Raw genomic sequence first — 20,064 nt, 5'->3', positions numbered from 1 at the left:
AAATTACTTGCTAAAACATAATTTTTGAGGAAAGAACAATTATTTTTTATTTTCACGGCTCTGCGTTATAAACTTCTGTGAAGCACTTGGGGGTTGAAAGTGCTCACCACACATCTAGATAAGTTCCTTCGGGGGTCTAGTTTCCAAAATGGGGTCACTTGTGGGGTGTTTCTACTGTTTAGGCACATCAGGGGCTCTGCAAATGCAATGTGACGCCCGCAGACCATTCCATCAAAGTCTGCATTTCAAATGTCACTACTTCCCTTCCGAGCCCTGACGTGTGCCCAAACAGTGGTTTACCCCCACATATGGGGTATCAGCGTACTCACAACAAACTGGGCAACAAATATTGGGGTCCAAATTCTCCTGTTACCCTTGTGAAAATAAAAAATTGCTTGCTAAAACATCTTTTTTGAGGAAAGAAAAATGATTTTTTATTTTCACGGCTCTGCGTTGTAAACTTCTGTGAAGCACTTGGGGGTTGAACGTGCTCACCACACATCTAGATAAGTTCCTTGGGGGGTCTAGTTTCCAAAATGGGGTCACTTGTGGGGGGTTTCTACTGTTTAGGCATATCAGGGGCTCTGCAAACATAACATGATTCCCGCAGACCATTCCATCAAAGTCTGCATTCCAAACCATCACTACTTCCCTTCCGAGCCCCGGCATGTACCCAAACAGTGGTTTACCCCCACATATGGGGTATCAGCGTACTCAGGAGAAACTGGACAACAATTTTTGGGGTCCAATTTCTCCTGTTACTCTTGCAAAAATAAAAAATTCTGGGCTAAAAAAATATTTCTCCTACGTATCATTGGGGGACACAGGACGAATGGGTGTTATGCTGCTGCCACCAGGAGGACACTAAGTTAAACACACACAAAAGATTAACTCCTCCCCTGCAGTATACACCCACGGGCTGGAGAAACCGGAGCCAGTTCTTACTTAGTGTCTCAGGAGGCACTTGGGTCCTCAGGACCCCACCAATTTTTAATTTAACGGAGAGAAGGGGGCGACAGGCAAATTTTCAGCTCTGATCTCCCCCGCACCAACAACGGGCAAGTACATGGAGCGTTCCTCCTGTATCCTTTCCCGCGACGATGGATGCCAGCCCTGGCTCACTTTTCAGTGTGGCGACGGTTCCTTAGCGTTCCGATCTCCCTCCCTCCCAGGCGACCACGGGGACTAATCATCCACCTAAGTTTCCTGGAGCCAGGGCACAGCCGGACAGAATGACATGGCGTCCGTGCAGCCGCCCACTGCATCACCACTGAATATAGCGGACGACGCATGGCGGCAGAAGCTCTCCACCCTCTCCCTACCAAGGTGAAGGTGGATGGAGCATTGGTTCCATCGCACAGGGTAAGTGCGGGGGCCGACGAGCTGACAGGGGGGGGCCCCTTACTCTCTTACTAATGCGGCTCTGCAGCCGCGGGGCAGCGTTATAATTCTGAGGGGGCACGGCGGTCTTTCCGGCGCTCCGTTGGCGCGGTGGCACCTCGGCCCGGTCCGGACTCCAGCGCCCGCCTACATGCACGCCTACGTCCGCCCAAGACACGCCCCCTCCCTGGGCGCTTCTCGCTCCCGAGAAGCGCCCTTCTCACATCTCGGCGGCCATCTTGGACCAGGAAGTGCGCTGGCGGCTTTGCAGCAACGCAGTGCACAGGACATCAGGATCTCCCTGCCAGGCCACCGCAGAACTTTGGTGAGACGCACTCAGTAGGATTGTCTCCCCCCCTGCCAGTACGCTCACTTAATCACAAATATGTCACAGTCTAAGCAAAAACGGACTGGAAAGACCCACTCCGTTATTTTTGCTGTGTGCACCTCCTGCAAGGTATCTCTGCCCCGAGGTCACACTGACCCGCTGTGCACCGCCTGCGAAATGTCGGCGGCTCAGGTTACTCCGGCCTCTGACCCGGAATGTAGCGAGCCTAGTACCCCCGCATGGGCGTCCTCCCTCGCTCGATCTGTGGCATCCTTGGAAAGGACGATACAGTCTCTCCGTGAGCCGTCCCTTAGCCAGGGCACTTCCACGGATGATATAACGCGGTCTAAGAACCCCTCTCGGCCTAGAGGTCGTACCGTTTCCAGAAGCCCTCACTCATCCAAAAAGAGGTCCAGGGTAATATCTCCGGTCCGGGATCAGCCTTCCGGCTCAGAGAGCGAAGTCTCTCGTCACTCATCCCCGACTCATAGCAGGGAATCCCTCCTGGACGACGCGTCCAACGCGTCCTGTTCCCCAGAGTATCATCACGATCAAGAGACTTTAGATTCTCTCATAGACTCTGTAAGTCAGACACTACAGTTAGAGGAGGAAACCCCGTCCAAGGCGGTTCATCCCGTATCATTCGGGCGAACCACAAAGGCTCATAAATTTTTTCCTACGCACCCTCAATTCAAGGACATAGTCGATCACCATAGAGTCCGTCCGGATAAACGTTTTTCAGGACAGAAGGCTATGCAATTGAAGTATCCGTTTGCTCAGGACCTAGCTAGGGACTGGTCTCAGTCACCCTCCGTGGACCCGCCAGTGTCGCGGCTAGCCACCAAGGCGGTTCTATCCTCCTCTGAGGGTGCGTCCATCAAGCATCCCACTGATAGACAAATTGAACAGATGGCTCGCTCGGCCTTTGAAGCCTCCTCGGCTTCTCTTTCCCTCTTTTGCCGTCACGTGGGTTGCAAAAGCTATGTCCCATTGGGCCGAGTCTTTATCCTCTACAGCACTACGTGCCGACTTACCCCCAGAAATTTCACACCTGGCCACTCAGATCGCTAGAGCGGGGGACTTCGTAGTTTCCGCATCCTTAGACGCGGCCAACTGTGCCTCACAGGCAGCGGCCAATGCTGTCACGATCCGCAGATCCCTTTGGCTCAGGGACTGGAAAGCGGACTCGGGATCCAAAAAATCCCTCACGTCTCTTCCATACCAGGGCGAACGCCTATTTGGGGACAAACTAGACAAAATAATTGCAGACTCCACAGGAGGAAAGAGCAAATTCCTTCCCCAGCAACGAACTTTTCGTCCCTTTCGCAACCAACAGGGCCGAGGCCGATATTTCCGTTTCGGCTCCAATTGGTCCAATCCCTCCTCCGCGCCACCCGGCGTCGGGAGAGGTCAGCGCAAGGACAGAGCCTCCCAGCCGTCTTACAAACCTTCTCCCACTTGGAGAGGCAGACCCAGACAACAGGGATTCCGAGGGTCCAGACCTAACAGGTCTCCACCTCAATGACTCTTGGCAAACGCCGAAGGACACCGACAGAGTAGGCGGCCGCCTACTCTTCTTTCGGGACGCGTGGCTCTCGGTAGTTCCCGACCGATGGGTCCGCGACCTAGTGTCCTCCGGTTACAAGATAGAGTTTGTCTCTCTTCCCCCATCTCGTTTCTTCCAGTCCCCTCCTCCCAGAGCAAGGGTCTGTCAGTACTTCCAGGCCATAAGGTCGCTATGGGAAGACGGGGTCATTATCCCGGTACCTCAGAACGAGAGGTACCAAGGTTTCTATTCCAATCTTTTCATCGTACCAAAAAAGGACGGCTCAGTACGTCCAATATTAGACCTCAAGCTTCTCAACAAGTACGTCCGCGTACATCGATTCCGTATGGAGTCCCTCCGCTCGGTAATTGCCTCTCTGGAAGAGGGCGAGTTCCTTGCATCTCTGGATGTTCAGGACGCTTACCTGCACATTCCCATCCTACCGTCTCATCAGCGTTTCCTCCGCTTCGCGGTCCAGGGGCACCATTTCCAGTTTGTCGCCCTACCCTTCGGGCTGGCCACCGCTCCTCGGGTATTCACCAAGGTCATGGCAGCTGCCGTGGCCATTCTCCATGCTCGAGGCATAGTGGTGTTGCCCTACTTGGACGACATTCTCATAAAAGGCTCCTCTTTTCGATCCTGCTCAGAAGCAGTAGACGTCACCATAAATACCTTTTTGCGCCTGGGTTGGAAAATCAACTTCAAGAAATCTTCCCCAGTCCCGGCTCAAACCATATCCTACCTGGGGATGATCCTAGACTCTTCTCAGGGTCTAGTACTCCTACCTCCGGAAAAGGTATCCACGCTACAGAGAGAAGTCCGAAAGCTTACCCAACCTCGCCCTCACTCCCTACGCTTCTCCATGAGGGTACTCGGCAGGATGGTGGCAGCAATGGAGGCAGTGCCTTTTGCTGTATTTCACCTCCGTCCCCTACAGCACGCCCTTCTAGCAGTATGGGACAGGAATCCTGCCTCGCTCGACCGCCGTCTCCTGCTCTCTCGCCCAATCAGGCAGTCCCTCAGGTGGTGGACCAAGAGGTCCTCCCTGACTCGGGGGAAGTCTTTCCTTCCGGTGCACTGGCTGGTTGTCACAACGGACGCCAGTCTCTTCGGCTGGGGTGCTGTGTTCCAGCGCCACTCGACTCAGGGTCGCTGGTCCCCGCAGGAATCCCAGCTGCCCATCAACATCCTAGAGATTCGGGCAATCAGACTGGCACTCCGCCATTTTCATCCGTTTCTTTCCGGCCGCGCGGTCAGAGTCCAGTCCGACAACGCCACTGCGGTAGCCTACATCAACCGCCAAGGGGGCACTCGCAGCAAAGCGGCCATGGTCGAGGTAACGCTCATTCTCCGCTGGGCCGAGACCAACCACTCCATACTCTCAGCAGTTTACATCCCAGGCGTGGAAAACTGGGAAGCGGACTTTCTCAGTCGCCACAGCCTCGATCCCGGAGAGTGGTCTCTTCATCCCGCAATCTTTCACCAGATATGCTCTCGATGGGGGACTCCGGACGTGGATCTAATGGCATCTCGCCTCAATTGCCAGGTTCCCGTCTTCATGGCCAGATCTCACGACCCCTCAGCCTTCGGAGCCGATGCTCTCGTCCTCTCATGGCAGGGTTTCAGACTCCCATACATCTTTCCCCCAATTCCCCTTCTGGCAAAGGTAATCAGGAAGGTCAGGGCAGAACGGATTTCAGTAATTCTCATCGCTCCGGACTGGCCGCGCAGGACATGGTACGCCGAGATGGTGCAACTGGTCTCAGACGTACCTTGGAGGCTGCCGAGCCGCGCAGACCTCCTGTCTCAAGGGCCCATTTACCACCCGAACTCAGAGGCCCTGTGTTTAACGGCGTGGCCGTTGAGTCCTGGGTACTGAGGCAGAAGGGTCTGCCCCAGACGGTTATATCTACCATGCTCCGCGCACGCAAGTCTTCTTCCATGCGCATCTACCACCGCGCCTGGAAGGTATACTTCGCCTGGTGCAGGGATCGGGGACGTTTCCCCCTCCAATTTTCTATTCCTCACATTTTGGAATTCCTCCAATCAGGCGTAGACTTGGGCCTTGCCCTCAGTTCTCTTAAGGGCCAAATTTCTGCTCTCTCGGTTCTTTTCCAGAGAAGGATTGCAAACAGACTGCAAGTCAAGACTTTCATCCAGGGAGTTTCTCATATGGTTCCGCCTTACAGAATGCCCTTGGAACCATGGGACCTGAATCTGGTCCTCTGTGCTCTTCAAGAGCCCCCTTTTGAGCCCTTGCATGAGGTGTCCTTGCTGCTCTTGTCGTGGAAAGTTGCCTTCCTCGTGGCTGTCACGTCTATTAGACGTGTCTCTGAGCTGGCAGCTCTGTCTTGCCAACCTCCTTTCCTCGTGTTCCACCAGGACAAGGTAGTTCTACGGACATGTCCGTCTTTTCTTCCGAAGGTCGTTTCCTCCTTCCATCTTAATGAGGAGATTGTCCTTCCCTCACTGTGCCCTGCTCCTTCTCACCGCATGGAAAGGGCTCTCCACACTCTGGACTTAGTGAGGGGTCTCAGACGTTATGTCTCCAGAACTGCGTCTCTCCGTAGGTCAGACGCCTTGTTCGTTCTTCCGGAAGGGCCACGGAAGGGACTTCCCGCTTCCAAGGCCTCCATTGCCAAGTGGATTCGTTCCGCCATCCAAGAGTCCTACCGTGTCAAGGGTCACGCCGCACCTCCGGGGATCAAGGCTCATTCTACCCGGTCAGTCGGCGCGTCCTGGGCCATCCGGCACCAGGCATCGGCAGCGCAGGTCTGCAAGGCCGCTACATGGTCCAGCCTGCATACATTCACGAAGCACTACCATGTGCACTCTCAGGCCTCGGCAGACGCGTCCGTCGGTAGGCGAATCCTACAAGCGGCAGTGTCTCATCTGTAGCTCGTAGGCACGCACAGCATTTATAACTTCTTGTTCCCACCCAGGGACTGCTTTGGGACGTCCCATTCGTCCTGTGTCCCCCAATGATACGTAGGAGAAAAGGAGATTTTTGTGTACTCACCGTAAAATCTTTTTCTCCGAGTCAATCATTGGGGGACACAGCACCCTCCCTGTTAGCCTAGTTTGGCTCGGTTATTCTTTTCAGTCGGTGTTTTGACTGTAACATGTTTACTGTTATTATCTGGTTTACTCCTACTGCTTTGTTACCGAACTGGCTCCGGTTTCTCCAGCCCGTGGGTGTATACTGCAGGGGAGGAGTTAATCTTTTGTGTGTGTTTAACTTAGTGTCCTCCTGGTGGCAGCAGCATAACACCCATTCGTCCTGTGTCCCCCAATGATTGACTCGGAGAAAAAGATTTTACGGTGAGTACACAAAAATCTCCTTTTTTGAGGAAAGGAAACACATTTATTATTTTCACGGCTCTGCGTTATAAACTTCTGTGAAGCACTTGGGGGTTCAAAGTGCTCACCACACATCTAGATAAGTTCCCTTGGGGGTCTAGTTTCCAAAATGGAGTCACTTGTGGGGAGTTCCTACTGTTTAGGCACATCAGGGGCTCTGCAAACGCAACCTGATGCCCGCAGAGCATTCCATCAAAGTCTGCATTTCAAAACGTCACTACTTCCCTTCCGAACCCCGACGTGTGCCAAAACAGTGGTTTACCCCCACATATGGGGTATCAGCGTACTCAGGAGAAACTGGAAAACAACTTTTGGGGTCCAATTTCTCCTATTACCCTTGGGAAAATAAAAAATTGTGGGCTAAAAAATCATTTTTGAGAAAAGAAAAATTATTTTTTATTTTCATGGCTCTGCGTTATAAACTTCTGTGAAGCACTTGGGGGTTCAAAGTGCTCACCACACATCTAGAATAGTTCCTTGGGAGGTCTAGTTTCCAAAATGGGGTCACTTGTGCGGGAGCTCCAATGTTTAGGCACACAGGGGCTCTCCAAACGCGACATGGTGTCCGCTAATGATTGGAGCTAATTTTCCATTCAAAAAGCCAAATGGCGTGCCTTCCCTTCCGAGCCCTGCCGTGCGCCCAAACAGTGGTTTACCCCCACATATGGGGTATCATCGTACTCAGGACAAACTGGACAACAACATTTGGGGTCCAATTTCTCCTATTACCCTTGGGAAAATAAAAAATTCTGGGCTAAAAATCATTTTTGAGGAAAGAAAAATTATTTTTTTATTTTCACGGCTCTGCGTTATAAACTTCTGTGAAGCACCTGGGGGTTATAAGTGCTCACTATGCATCTAGATAAGTTCCTTGGGGGGTCTAGTTTCCAAAATGGGGTCACTTGTAGGGGAGCTCCAATGTTTAGGCACACAGGGGCTCTCCAAACGCGACATGGTGTCCGCTAACGATTGGAGCTAATTTTCCATTCAAAAAGTCAAATGGCACGCCTCCCCTTCCGAGCCTTGCCGTGCACCCAAACAGTGGTTTACCCCCACATATGAGGTATCGGCATACTCAGGAGAAATTGCCCAACAAATTTTAGGATCCATTTTATCCTGTTGCCCATGTGAAAATGAAAGAATTGAGGCTAAAATAAATTTTGTGTGAAAAAAAAGTACTTTTTCATTTTTGCGGATCAATTTGTGAAGCACCTGGGGGTTTAAAGTGCTCACTATGCCTCTAGATGAGTTCCTTGGGGGGTCTAGTTTCCAAAATGGGGTCACTTGTGGAGGAGCTCCAATGTTTAGGCACACAGGGGCTTTCCAAACGCGACATGGTGTCCGCTAACGATGGAGATAATTTTTCATTCAAAAAGTCAAATGGCGCTCCTTCCCTTCCGAGCCTTACCATGTGCCCAAACAGTGGTTTACCCCCACATGTGAGGTATTGGTGTACTCAGGAGAAATTGCCCAACAAAATTTAGGATCCATTTTATCCTGTTGCCCATGTGAAAATGAAAAAATTGAGGCTAAAATAATTTTTTTGTGAAAAAAAAGTACTTTTTCATTTTTACGGATCAATTTGTGAAGCACCTGGGGGTTTAAAGTGCTCACTATGCTTCTAGATAAGTTCCTTGGGGGGTCTAGTTTCCAAAATGGGGTCACTTGTGGGGGAGCTCCAATGTTTAGGCACACGGGGGCTCTCCAAACGCGACATGGTGTCCGCTAAAGATTGGAGCCAATTTTTCATTGAAAAAGTCAAATGGCGCTCCTTCCCTTCCGAGCCCTGCCGTGCGCCCAAACAGTGGTTTACCCCCACATATGAGGTATCAGCGTACTCAGGACAAATTGGACAACAACGTCCGTGGTCCAGTTTCTCCTTTTACCCTAGGGAAAATAAAAAAAATTTCGCTAAAATATCATTTTTGTGACTAAAAAGTTAAATGTTCATTTTTTACTTCCATGTTGCTTCTGCTGCTGTGAAACACCTGAAGGGTTAATAAACTTCTTGAATGTGGTTTTGAGCACCTTGAGGGGTGCAGTTTTTAGAATGGTGTCACTTTTGGGTATTTTCAGCCATATAGAACCCTCAAACTGACTTCAAATGTGAGGTGGTCCCTAAAAAAAATGGTTTTGTAAATTTTGTTGTAAAAATGAGAAATCACTGGTCAAATTTTAACCCTTATAACTTCCTAGCAAAAAAAAAATTTGTTTCCAAAATTGTGCTGATGTAAAGTAGACATGTGGGAAATGTTATTTATTAACTATTTTGTGTCACATAACTCTCTGGTTTAACAGAATAAAAATTCAAAATGTGAAAATTGCGAAATTTTCAAAATTTTTGCCAAATTTCCGTTTTTTTCACAAACTCAGAAATTATCGACCTAAATTTACCACTAACATGAAGCCCAATATGTCACGAAAAAACAATCTCAGAATCGCTAGGATCCGTTGAAGCGTTCCTGAGTTATTACCTCATAAAGGGACACTGGTCAGAATTGCAAAAAACGGCAAGGTCATTAAGGCCAAAATAGGCTGGGTCATGAAGGGGTTAATGACTGTCTGCAGCGCTCATGTTCCCCTGGCTGTGGGGCACGAGCCCATTGTATTTTTGATTATTAGGACTGCACAGCAGCGTTAGGACCTGGCTGACTTCACCCGGCAGCAGAGACTAAACCAGTTCTTGTCGTCAGCTTGTTGTTTTGTGAGGTGCTCTGGTTAATTACAGTCTCATGAAGGAGGTCCGCGTTCCTTCCCATAAGACCCATAACAAGACAGGAATGTTAATTGTGCACAGGAATCTTATAGGAGTGAGACGGCGTTATAGGAGGGGCCCAGAATAAAGCTCTGTCCCAGCTGCCGCCATGACTCCTCAGCCTATGTAATCGCATCCACCCATAACCGGGTGTTCTCGGCCTCTCCCACACAAGATGACTTGTCATTTAGTCACTTGGTGAATGTGTGATCCTTTCTATAATGCCTCTATAGTGTCTGTTGTAAAGTAGTCAGTGAAATTTTTTTTTAATTAAGAAGCCCCTTTATAAGGGGGCCGCTGGCGACCACGTTTTGAGATACAGATGGGGTGACAGAGGGTGTATAGTTTTCTTTAACCACCTAGATGCCATGTTCACTATTGACCACAGCATCTAAGGGGGTTTACTGGCAGAGATCGGAACAATCGAATGGCCATTCCTGCGGGATGTTGGCTGTATGCATCACAACCTGTGCCCGTGCCATGGACCATACTGGTATCTATTTTCAGTTTTTCTGAAAATCTGGTGTTTTCATAAACTTTTTGTAAAGTTCCAAATTTAACAAATCCAGAACCCACCATTGTGTTCACCAGTATAGAGAGCAGCAGGCGGAGGGCTCTGAAAGCGTGAAAGTGTCTTATTTGTTCGAGTTGTCAAAACTGCTAGCAGTGAGCCGCCCCTCTAATGCTAAGAGGCCATTAAACGTCTCTGGTCTTTCATCCTCAGGACACGCACCAGCTAAAACTACTTAAAACCTTAGAAGGCCACGCGTACGGGGTGTCCTACCTAGCCTGGAGCCCGGACGACAACTATCTTGTGGCCTGTGGTCCAGACGACTGCTCTGAGCTCTGGCTGTGGAATGTGCAGGTGAGATCCCATCACTGTGGTAGGTAAGAAACCGAGGCCTGAGCCTCTACCGATCCTGAGATGTAATGCATCTCCACCAGCAGAATAGTGAGTGCAGCTCTGGAGTATAATACAGGATGTAACTCAGGATCAGTATTGTAATGTACGTACACCGTGACTGCACCAGCAGAATAGTGAGCGCAGCTCTGGGGTATAATACAGGATGTAACTCAGGATCAGTATTGTAATGTATGTACACAGTGACTGCACCAGCAGAATAGTGAGTGCAGCTCTGGGGTATAATACAGGATGTAACTCAGGATCAGTAATGTATGTACACAGTGACTGCACCAGCAGAATAGTGAGTGCAGCTCTGGAGTATAATACAGGATGTAACTCAGGATCAGTTATGTAATGTATGTACTCAGTGACTGCACCAGCAGAATAGTGAGTGCAGCTCTGGAGAATAATACAGGATGTAACTCAGGATTAGTAGTGTAATGTATGTACACAGTGACTGCACCAGCAGAATAGTGAGTGCAGCTCTGGGGTATAATACAGGATGTAACTCAGGATCAGTAATGTAATGTATGTACACAGTGACTGCACCAGCAGAATAGTGAGTGCAGCTCTGGGGTATAATACAGGATGTAACTCAGGATCAGTAATGTAATGTATGTACACAGTGACTGCACCAGCAGAATAGTGAGTGCAGCTCTGGGGTATAATACAGGATGTAACTCAGGATCAGTAATGTAATGTATGTACTCAGTGACTGCACCAGCAGAATAGTGAGTGCAGCTCTGGAGAATAATACAGGATGTAACTCAGGATTAGTAGTGTATGTACATATGACACAACTATTACTATTTACATATGACACAACTATTACTATTTACATATGACACAACTTTTTATGTAAACTCTTTAAGATTTTAGTTTGTGCTCATAACTAGAGATATTAAAGACCCTGAAGAAGGGACTGTGTAAAGTTGCAGAATGTCCTCAGTCATTGCTCCACTACTTTTTTGCATGGTGTAAACTCCTGACCTGATGTGAACTCTGCTGGAAACCTGAGCTGTAGTGAGGGCCAGAGCCCGTGTTCCTGGCGTCTGTGATTTCCATCTGTCTTTTTTTCAGACTGGGGAGCTAAGGACAAAAATGAGCCAATCTCATGAAGACAGTCTGACTAGCGTGGCCTGGAATCCAGATGGAAAGAGATTTGTAACCGGCGGCCAACGTGGACAGTTCTACCAGTGTGTACGTACCACCGCCCTCCCACCTCAGTCACATACATCAGTGGTCTTTTACCTATAGTAAGCTAGCTGCTTGTTGTTGGCAAGACCCTAGGCTAGCATACCAAGAGCTGATATAACTACACAGCGATCAGCAACTGCAGGGGTGTCCTGTAAACCTTTGTCACTTATCCACATGGTAGAGGATACATGTGAGATTGCTGGAGTCCCATAGTCCCCAGTGTGAATGGAGCAGACCCGTGACTGACACGGTGGTCGCACCTGTCACTACTCCATTCACACACAAATTTGGGACCCTTATTTTTGAGATTTATGGAATCCTAGCAATTGTACATTTAAAAATGTATATTTGACTTTTTTTTTTTTTTTCCAACCGCAGGATCTGGACGGCAACCTTCTGGACTCCTGGGAAGGTGTGAGAGTGCAATGTCTGTGGTGCCTAAGTGACGGCAAGACTGTCCTGGCATCAGACACTCACCAGAGGATCCGGGGCTATAACTTCGAGGACCTTACAGATAGAAACATGTGAGATCTGCCCTCTTGTGTCTGGGTGTATTGTCTGAGCATTATGGGGTCTCCTGTGCCTCAGATTTCATAGGACATCAGATGCAGCGTTTGGCAGATCTCACCCTATTTAACCCCCTACTTCTGTCTTTTCAGAGTACAAGAAGACCATCCTATCATGTCATTTACAATATCAAAAAATGGAAGACTAGCATTGTTAAACGTAGCTACTCAGGTAAGTCCTCGCCCTGCGCTCTGGTCTCTATAACATGCATGTAATCACCGGGCAAAATAGAAAATACAATTTTTTAGCATTTTCTTTGGGGCAGTCAGATTGTCCCCCAACATCTGCCATCTTGGGGAAACAAGGATCTCACAGGTTGGTCTTCTCGGCCGATCTTTTACTCTCTGGCAGCTGCCTGTTCTCTGCACCGCAGTGAACATCTAAGGTTAGATCAGCCAATGGTGCAGGTTTATTTATAGGGAAGCCGGGAGAGACGGGTGACCAAATAATCATCTAACAGACGGTGAGCGCCTGCCGTGGAGACTAAATATACTGAGGCCAGGAGAGAACCAACCACGTGCCAAGAGATTGGTGTGGACAACGTGTATTAGAACAAAACTGGACATCTTTTAGAATTCTGTCTAGTCAGAGGATTCGTGGGGTCTTGTAACTGTAAAATGGAGGACTGAATATGCTTAAAGAGAAAATATGAAATTAAAGGGGTTGTCCACTACTTGGCTTGAAGCAAACATAACCTTAAATCTACTGGCGCCGGTCTAGCAATGTCAGCGGCTCGTGTGACAGCCGAACAGTGGATGCTGTTGGGCTGCTTCGCTCACACTTAACGAGGACGCTGGGTCCTTTAGCAGGCGTTGATTGGCTGCAGCGCTCATGTGATATAACCATGACATGCAGGCCTCGGGAGACTCGCCGCTGCCATTGCTGAACCAGCGCCAACGGTTTTTTTTTTTTTTTAAAGGTATTTTTTACTTCTACTTTTGAGTGGAATTTTTGATGGTCGTCTTTGTTTTTTTTCCTTCCCTTTTTTACTGCAGGGTGTTCACTTATGGGATTTGCAAGACCGAGTTTTAGTGAGAAAATACCAAGGCGTGACGCAGGGCTTCTACACAATACACTCGTGCTTCGGCGGCCATAATGAAGACTTCATTGCTAGCGGCAGTGAAGGTAATACGTTCCACCTTTTCTCTTCTACTCTAACACCTGGGTTTTCTGTACTGGGGATATTGGAGGTTGCTTGTGCCATCCGTCCCAGGAACTAAAGGGGTCACTTCATACCAGACATTTGGCAGGTACCATGCGCTCCCGTCGGACATCTTACACCCGTCCTTTCAATAGCTGCAAAGTGTCTGTATCGGCGTGTCCCAGCTCCTGATGCGGAAGCATAAACTGCTGCATGGCCTCCTTTTTAATTAATATCTGCTGCCTGTCTCTCTACAGACCATAAGGTATATGTCTGGCACAAACGCAGTGAGTTACCCATCGCGGAGCTGACTGGACACACGCGCACCGTAAACTGTGTGAGTTGGAACCCACAGATTCCCTCGCTGATGGCCAGCGCTTCTGATGACGGCACAGTTAGAATATGGGGACCAGCACCTTACATAGAAAACCAGGAGTTTGAAGGTAATTATGTAGCATTTTGAACGGCCATTGATTTCTCTAACGAGCTGCAGTTGACTGATCGGACTCAACGTGATTGATTGAAGCCTGTTAGTAATTTAATTCTGCCTGAAACGTGGGCAGCTAAACATACAGAAAGGCTCCCTCAGACCGGTCACTGCAGCTGGGCGAGGAGACCCCTGCATGTGTTGCGGCTGTCGAACAGCCCCAGGGACATATTATTCAAGCCTGCCGAAGTCACTCTTTAGCACCCGAGCATGCTCCGATAACACCTTGTCCTAGCACGTTCGCTCTGTAGGCTAACTTTCAGAAAGGGTCCCCTCTGGTGATCAGCAGTTCTGATCCTAGCACCCCCCGGCCGAGGGCTCAGGGGGACCCTGTAGGTGGCCAGGCGTAGTCTTACGTGGCAGCCGATCAGGTAGAGCTCCTGTTTACCAGTAAGCTGGTTTGCCCCTAGAAGTTATTAGCGGCGCTATATAAGCCTCGTGATACCTTTTTAATAATGCTAGTATATCCCTAAGTCAGTGGTTAAAAATGATGTTGGATTGTTCTGGTTGGAGGCAGCGGACAGGTCTATGACTCCCCAGATTATGCATCCTGCCGCTTGGAGGCTCCACCCTAGGTTAGAGTTCTGGTCCGCCTGGTGGGCTCACTCCTCGGTCACAAGGCAGCTTAGTTTTGTGCTAAAAGCAGTAGGAAACCAATGAAATAGCATAAAACAAGCAGGAACCGACACAAGCTAAATCTTGGGACAAGAACGATGCTCAAACGCCATCAGAACACATCCTGAGAAGGAAGAACCGTAGAAAAATGTTGGGATTTGTGTTCACCCATGTAGATCGGGATTTTATGTCAAGTCCAAAAATTTGTATTTTCTGTTTAATAGGAATTTTGGGCACAGGACCATGGGACATTATAGAGCGGCCATAGAGGATGGGCAACTCCAAAAACAAACCCGGCACATGAAGAGGGCGGCAAACGTAGAGCAAAGGCACCAGAAGTAAAATCAACTAAAGGCCCCGTCTCACATAGCGAGATCGCTAGCGATATCGCTGCTGAGTCACAAGTTTTGTGACGCAACAGCGACCTCCATAGCGATCTCGCTATGTGTGACACGTACCAGCGATCAGGCCCCTGCTGTGAGATCGCTGGTCGTGTCGGAATGGCCTGGACCTTTTTTTGGTCGTTGAGGCCCCGCTGACATCGCTGAATCGGTGTGTGTGACACCGATCCAGCGATGTCTTCACTGGTAACCAGGGTAAACATCGGGTTACTAAGCGCAGGGCCGCGCTTAGTAACCCGATGTTTACCCTGGTTACCAGCGTAAATGTAAAAAAAAACAAACAATACATACTCGCCTTTCGGTGTCCAGGTCCCTTGCCGTCTGCTTCCTGCTCTCACTGACTGCCGGCCGTACAGTGAGAAGTGAGAGCACAGCAGTGACGTCACCGCTGCGCTCTGCTCTCACTGTACGGCCGGATCTCAGTCAGAGCAGGAAGCAGACGGCAAGGGACCTGGACACCGAAAGGCGAGTATGTACTGTTTGTTTTTTTTGGTAACCAGGGTAAACATCGGGTTACTAAGCGCGGCCCTGCGCTTAGTAACCCGATGTTTACCCTGGTTACCCGGGTGCTGCAGGGGGACTTCGGCATCGTTGAAGACAGTTTCAACGATGCCGAAGTCGTTCCCCTGATCGTTGGTCGCTGGAGAGAGCTGTCTGTGTGACAGCTCGCCAGCGACCACACAGCGACTTACCAACGATCACGGCCAGGTCGTATCACTGGTCGTGATCGTTGGTAAATCGCTTAGTGAGACGGGGCCTTAAGAGAGGCCAAACCCCATAAGCTGTCAACAAAGGGAGAATCAAAACGTTTCAGTGGCTTCCAGAGCCAATAGGATATCTTAAGAGTCCTGATCAAACCCGATGGGGTAAGGAACCCCTCCTGAAAATGGTAAGGAGACTAGAAGGACTCTTTTTATGAAGGCAAGAAGCTACCCTTGGAAAGAAGACTGCCAACAATCACAGACCAACCTGTACTAATTGGGAAGAAGAAAGGGAAATCTGGTGATCTTTGCCTCCTCCGAGTGTTATCTCCTGCCGAAAGCGAGACTCCAGGAAGGGAATGTGTCAGGAGACCTTTTCGAGCAGCTGGAGGGGAGAATTCCTTACAGAGAGGTTTAGGTGCTTAGATTCCCCATCATACTGGTAGAATGGAGCACCAGGGACATCCCCGAGGAATTCTAGGTCCACTTGAGGAATACAAAGCGCCTGATGGAGGGTGCAAAAGGTGAGAAACTAGCGTCCAAAGGCTGGAGAAGGGCGAGATTCTGACTACCAAAAATCGTATGGGATGGAAATCCAAGGAAGGAAGTGTGGAGATGAACCTCAGCAGGGTAAGGCTGATCAGCCATGAGCACGACTGGGAACAGAGTCAGAGAAGACAACTCAGATTCTGAGCTTTGGCTTAGTTCTCAGCTAGGTAAGGAAGGGCAGAATGGTGGACCCTGAGAACGGGTCAGAAGTAGAGGTAAGAGCTAAGAAGCACTAACATCAGATGTACCGGGTACGAGAATAAGGCTTGGTAAGGTCCAGTCTGGAGCCATAAGGAGCACTGAGAAGCCTCCAAGTGACCTTCCGAGCATGAAGCAGAAGAAGGAAGTTACCAGGAAAAGGAGCACTCCCCAAGAAATGAAGATCGTGCCCTGCAGATGACACTGGCCTCGGGGCCTGGCGGATCACATGGTCCCCTTCACATGTGTAATGCACGAAGAGAAGCATATAGGGAGTCATCCACAGAAAGAAAAGAAGCTGCAGATTCCTAACGAGGGCTCTACCGTGCTTCTAAGAGTTCTTGAATCACTCCATGGGCCCCAGATTATCCACGAGATGGATGTGGACTTCAGAAAATGCTGAACCCAAACTCCACCTGGTATGAAAGCTTGGCCGCTACCGCTGGGTCAAAAGGAGTTCCAAGTGTTACACCCCGGGGACTACCAGCGTTGTTTAGAAGAGTAGAACCCATACTTGATGGTCCTGGAGTGCAGGTAGGGGGCTATATGAAAGTTGTAGTAGGGCTGAGCTTGTATCTACGAACTGAGACGCAGGTAGCTACGTTCTGAGGACACATTGCTCTCCAACCTGAGGCCGTTCCCAGGAAGCCATCCCTAGACGCTCGCACTGCCATAGATTATTTCGGTTTGGACTGAGGGGGTTCAGCAGCAAATTTGTACATGATTGTTTGAGAGGTGAAAGCGCCCAGATGACATGTCACGAGTCCCAGGGGCAGGTGGACAAATGGCTTTATGGGAATGAACAGTGAGGAAGGAACCCCCAGTATGGCCTGGCAAAGGAAGTGTGAATGTATACGTTCTGGGGTCACCAGTGTGGCATGCTCTGCTCTGAAGGCATGACTATCAGGCCAGGATGCTATGACCTGCAGCATCTGTACATCTCGTATGGATGTGATAGAGCCGGCCTTGCTTGGGGATGTGGTGAGGTACGAGTAGTCTCTCACGCAACATGTAATAAGGGTAAAATGGGTGCAGTGGATCAGTAAGAACCAACGCCTCCAGATGCTTCCGTTCTTCAGTAAACGTCACATCGGAGTTCCTAGAATTACAATTTTTCCTGGCGCGGCTCTCAGCATGGATGATGGGGTCTTTCACTGCCTCCTTGAAGGTCCAGCATGGCCAGGCCAGTTTAGCATACCACTGCCACACACTAAGAAGGGTCCATTTCGGGAGTAGTCTTGGCCAAGTATCTGGAGCACTTGTCATTATAGTCGGAGATAGGTCTCTGGTCCCCTCACCAGTCTATGGAAAGGATAAGCAAGAGATTCTGAGCAGCAGCACTAGGATAAGGGCACCGAACCAGGGGAATGGCTTTGGTTTTTTTGTTTTTCTTTGCTGTGATTTGGGGAAGTTGTGTTGGGGGCCTTAGGACAAGAGGGATTAGAGACTAGAGTTTGGTATGAGCCCCTTAGCAGTGTCCAAGATTGTGTCCCGGAAAGATGACCATCAGCATGCTCTGCCGGGGGGATATGGGGGAAAAAATGGGCTACAGCTGGACAAAGCACCATCTCTGCCCCCGAATAATAGCTGTTGTCTGGGGGACAGGATCTTCCTCTAGGGCCTTCAAAGTGAAGGTGAGCGAAGTTGCTGAGCCATCACGTCTGGCATTCGGGGCTGAAAATGGAGGATTTGACTTGAAAAGAGTACCCCTGGAGCGGAGGGCGGCAGAAGAGGTGCCCGAACAAATGAGAGACGACTGAGAGCAGCAGAGGGGAGATTGGGACCTGGAGAGACCCCTACAAAGTAATAAGGCTAAAGCCTACAGGGGGCAGGGGGAGTCCTGGAGTGAAATCTGCCGAGATCTAATGAGAATACAACTCCTAATACTACTACTATGGAGACCGCAGGTGGGGTGCGGAGAGGGTCCGGGGTGGCAGTACTTACCCGTCCGGTGTCATTAATGGGGTATTGCTGGCATTATGGGGAAAAAAGGGTTATTAGGAGGCTGATAAACGCCCCTAATACCTGAGTCCTAAATCCTGATGTAAGTTTCCACCTAAAGCCTAAACATTTAGGGCCACGTAGGAAAAAAAAAAGTCCCTTAGAGGGAGGAAAAAGTGAAAGTGCAAAAAGGGGAAAAAGTGTCTTTGGAAAATTGTATCAATGGAGAATGTTATTGTTAAAGGAGTTGTCCAGGATTGGAAAAACATGGCTGCTTTGTTTCACCAACGACCACAACCCCGGCTCAGGGGGGGCTGTTTTTTTTTTTTTTTTATATTAACAGCACCATGTTTTTCAAATTTTGGACAATCCCTTTATAATGTTCATAAATCAGTAAGAATTGTTGAATTTTAACTGTTTTCTTTTTTCTTTTTTCTCCTTCTTTCCTCCTTCTCTCCCTCTAAAATGCCCCCCACACTTCCGCTCTAGAGGAATGCAGTAGCATGGACAGTTGATGGCAAATTTCTGTTTTTTTTTTTTTGTTTTTTTTCTTTTTCGCTGAAGACGACTTCTCTAACTTAAAACTTAGTCGTATTTTTAAATGGCTTGGGATTGGTGCAAACAAAACAGGATTGAAAGCGGGACAGACGCTTTTCAAGAGAAGTGAAAAAAATAATAAAATACACAAAAAAACAACAACCTACAAGTCTGGTGCCCTCCTGGGGGCAGATCATATACCACCCTGCTTCATAGTACCCGGCTCCGATGATGAAGCACGTCGTTAGATTGTTATTGGACACCTTGTTACCCTCCCCCCATCGGTTGTGAAGAACTGTGCTATATTCAAGCTGTCCATTGAACTTGGTATTTTTATTATTATTTTTTATTTTTATTCCCATTTCTGCCTTTTTTTTTTTTCTTTTTTTTTTTTGTGTCCGGCAGCCTACCATCCTCGTTGCTCTTCTGTGTAATGCAGTTTGCTTGTTTGGGGGGGAAAAAAAAAAAGAAAAATTGAAAAAAAAACAAACCCAAACTTATTTAACAGTTTAGAAGGCTTGATAGATCGCTTTAGTCTGAGTATCCATTTAATAGGAAAGTATTTTCTCCTCTCGTTTCATGGATTCTTTCCGCCTTATTTAGCTTGAGATCTTTCCAGCTTGGTTCATGGATAGTAGCCTTACTTCTATATTATATATTTTTATTATTTTTTTTCAAGGTTTTTTTTTTTTTTTAAATGTATCCAGATATTAAAAGTTTGCTGAACCCTGTCCAAAAAAAAAAAAAATCACACAAACCCAGTATCTACGATATTAACAATAAATAACAATTTAACCCAACATATATATAACAAAAAAAATCCTAGTTTTTGTACTTTGCAGCAGAACGTGTGTTGCCCCTCTCCCTACCCTGTCAGGGGTTCACGGCACAAAATTTTTTTTTAAAATAAATTATTTATAGGACTGTAGTGAGTTCATTTTGTGTAAAATTAAAAAAAAAAAAAAAAAAAAAATAAACAAATTTCAACCAGCTTTATTGAGACTCTCCACAGCGGAGATGATGATGGTAGGAGGGGTGGTCATTGGTTTATAACCGTCCCTCCTTCCCCTTTTTTAATGCACAATTACAAGACAGGGGGTGCTAGTTTAGGGGAGAGGAATGGTATTTTCTTTGCATCCCCCCCCCCTGATGTTTGATTGCAACGCTGTAATAGACGTCCATTTATTTTGCTGCTGATGCTGAGTCTTAGGTGAGGTCCCCGAGGCACCGGCCTCATATTTTGGCGGTCACTCGATCAGACGAGGCCGACGGCGTTTTTATTTTGTGCTTTCTAAGATCTGGGGGAGGCGGAAATGGCGGCCGCCTTCGTCCTCCTAGATTAAGGTTGGTCTAATATAACGCATGGCTGTCTTACTGGATGTGGTTGTGAGACTGCAGCTCCCATCATCCACCCGAACGCCAGTGTCTGTTACTGCACGGTGGGAGTTGTCGCTTCA

The 20,064-nt window shown here is 48.5% G+C and overlaps 1 protein-coding gene across 1 annotated transcript in view; it reads left to right on the top strand.

Annotated features, from left to right (window-relative positions):
- Positions 1–19,097, top strand: part of WDR26 (WD repeat domain 26) — a 51,732-nt gene extending 32,635 nt beyond the window's left edge. The window contains exons 9-15 of the mRNA XM_077282187.1: positions 10,094–10,234; positions 11,354–11,473; positions 11,849–11,994; positions 12,130–12,208; positions 13,033–13,162; positions 13,436–13,621; positions 18,560–19,097. Of these exons, the coding sequence (XP_077138302.1) occupies positions 10,094–10,234; positions 11,354–11,473; positions 11,849–11,994; positions 12,130–12,208; positions 13,033–13,162; positions 13,436–13,621; positions 18,560–18,585 (828 nt within the window). The 3' untranslated portion in view covers positions 18,586–19,097. The remainder of the gene's footprint in view (positions 1–10,093; positions 10,235–11,353; positions 11,474–11,848; positions 11,995–12,129; positions 12,209–13,032; positions 13,163–13,435; positions 13,622–18,559) is intronic.
- Positions 19,098–20,064: the final 967 nt, after the last annotated feature.

The sequence above is a fragment of the Ranitomeya variabilis genome, chromosome 2 (assembly GCF_051348905.1).
Source record: "Ranitomeya variabilis isolate aRanVar5 chromosome 2, aRanVar5.hap1, whole genome shotgun sequence".
Classification (NCBI taxonomy): Eukaryota; Metazoa; Chordata; class Amphibia; order Anura; family Dendrobatidae; genus Ranitomeya; species Ranitomeya variabilis.
The sequence above is the reverse complement of the archived record's forward strand: the minus strand, read 5'-3'. Positions and strand labels throughout refer to the sequence as shown.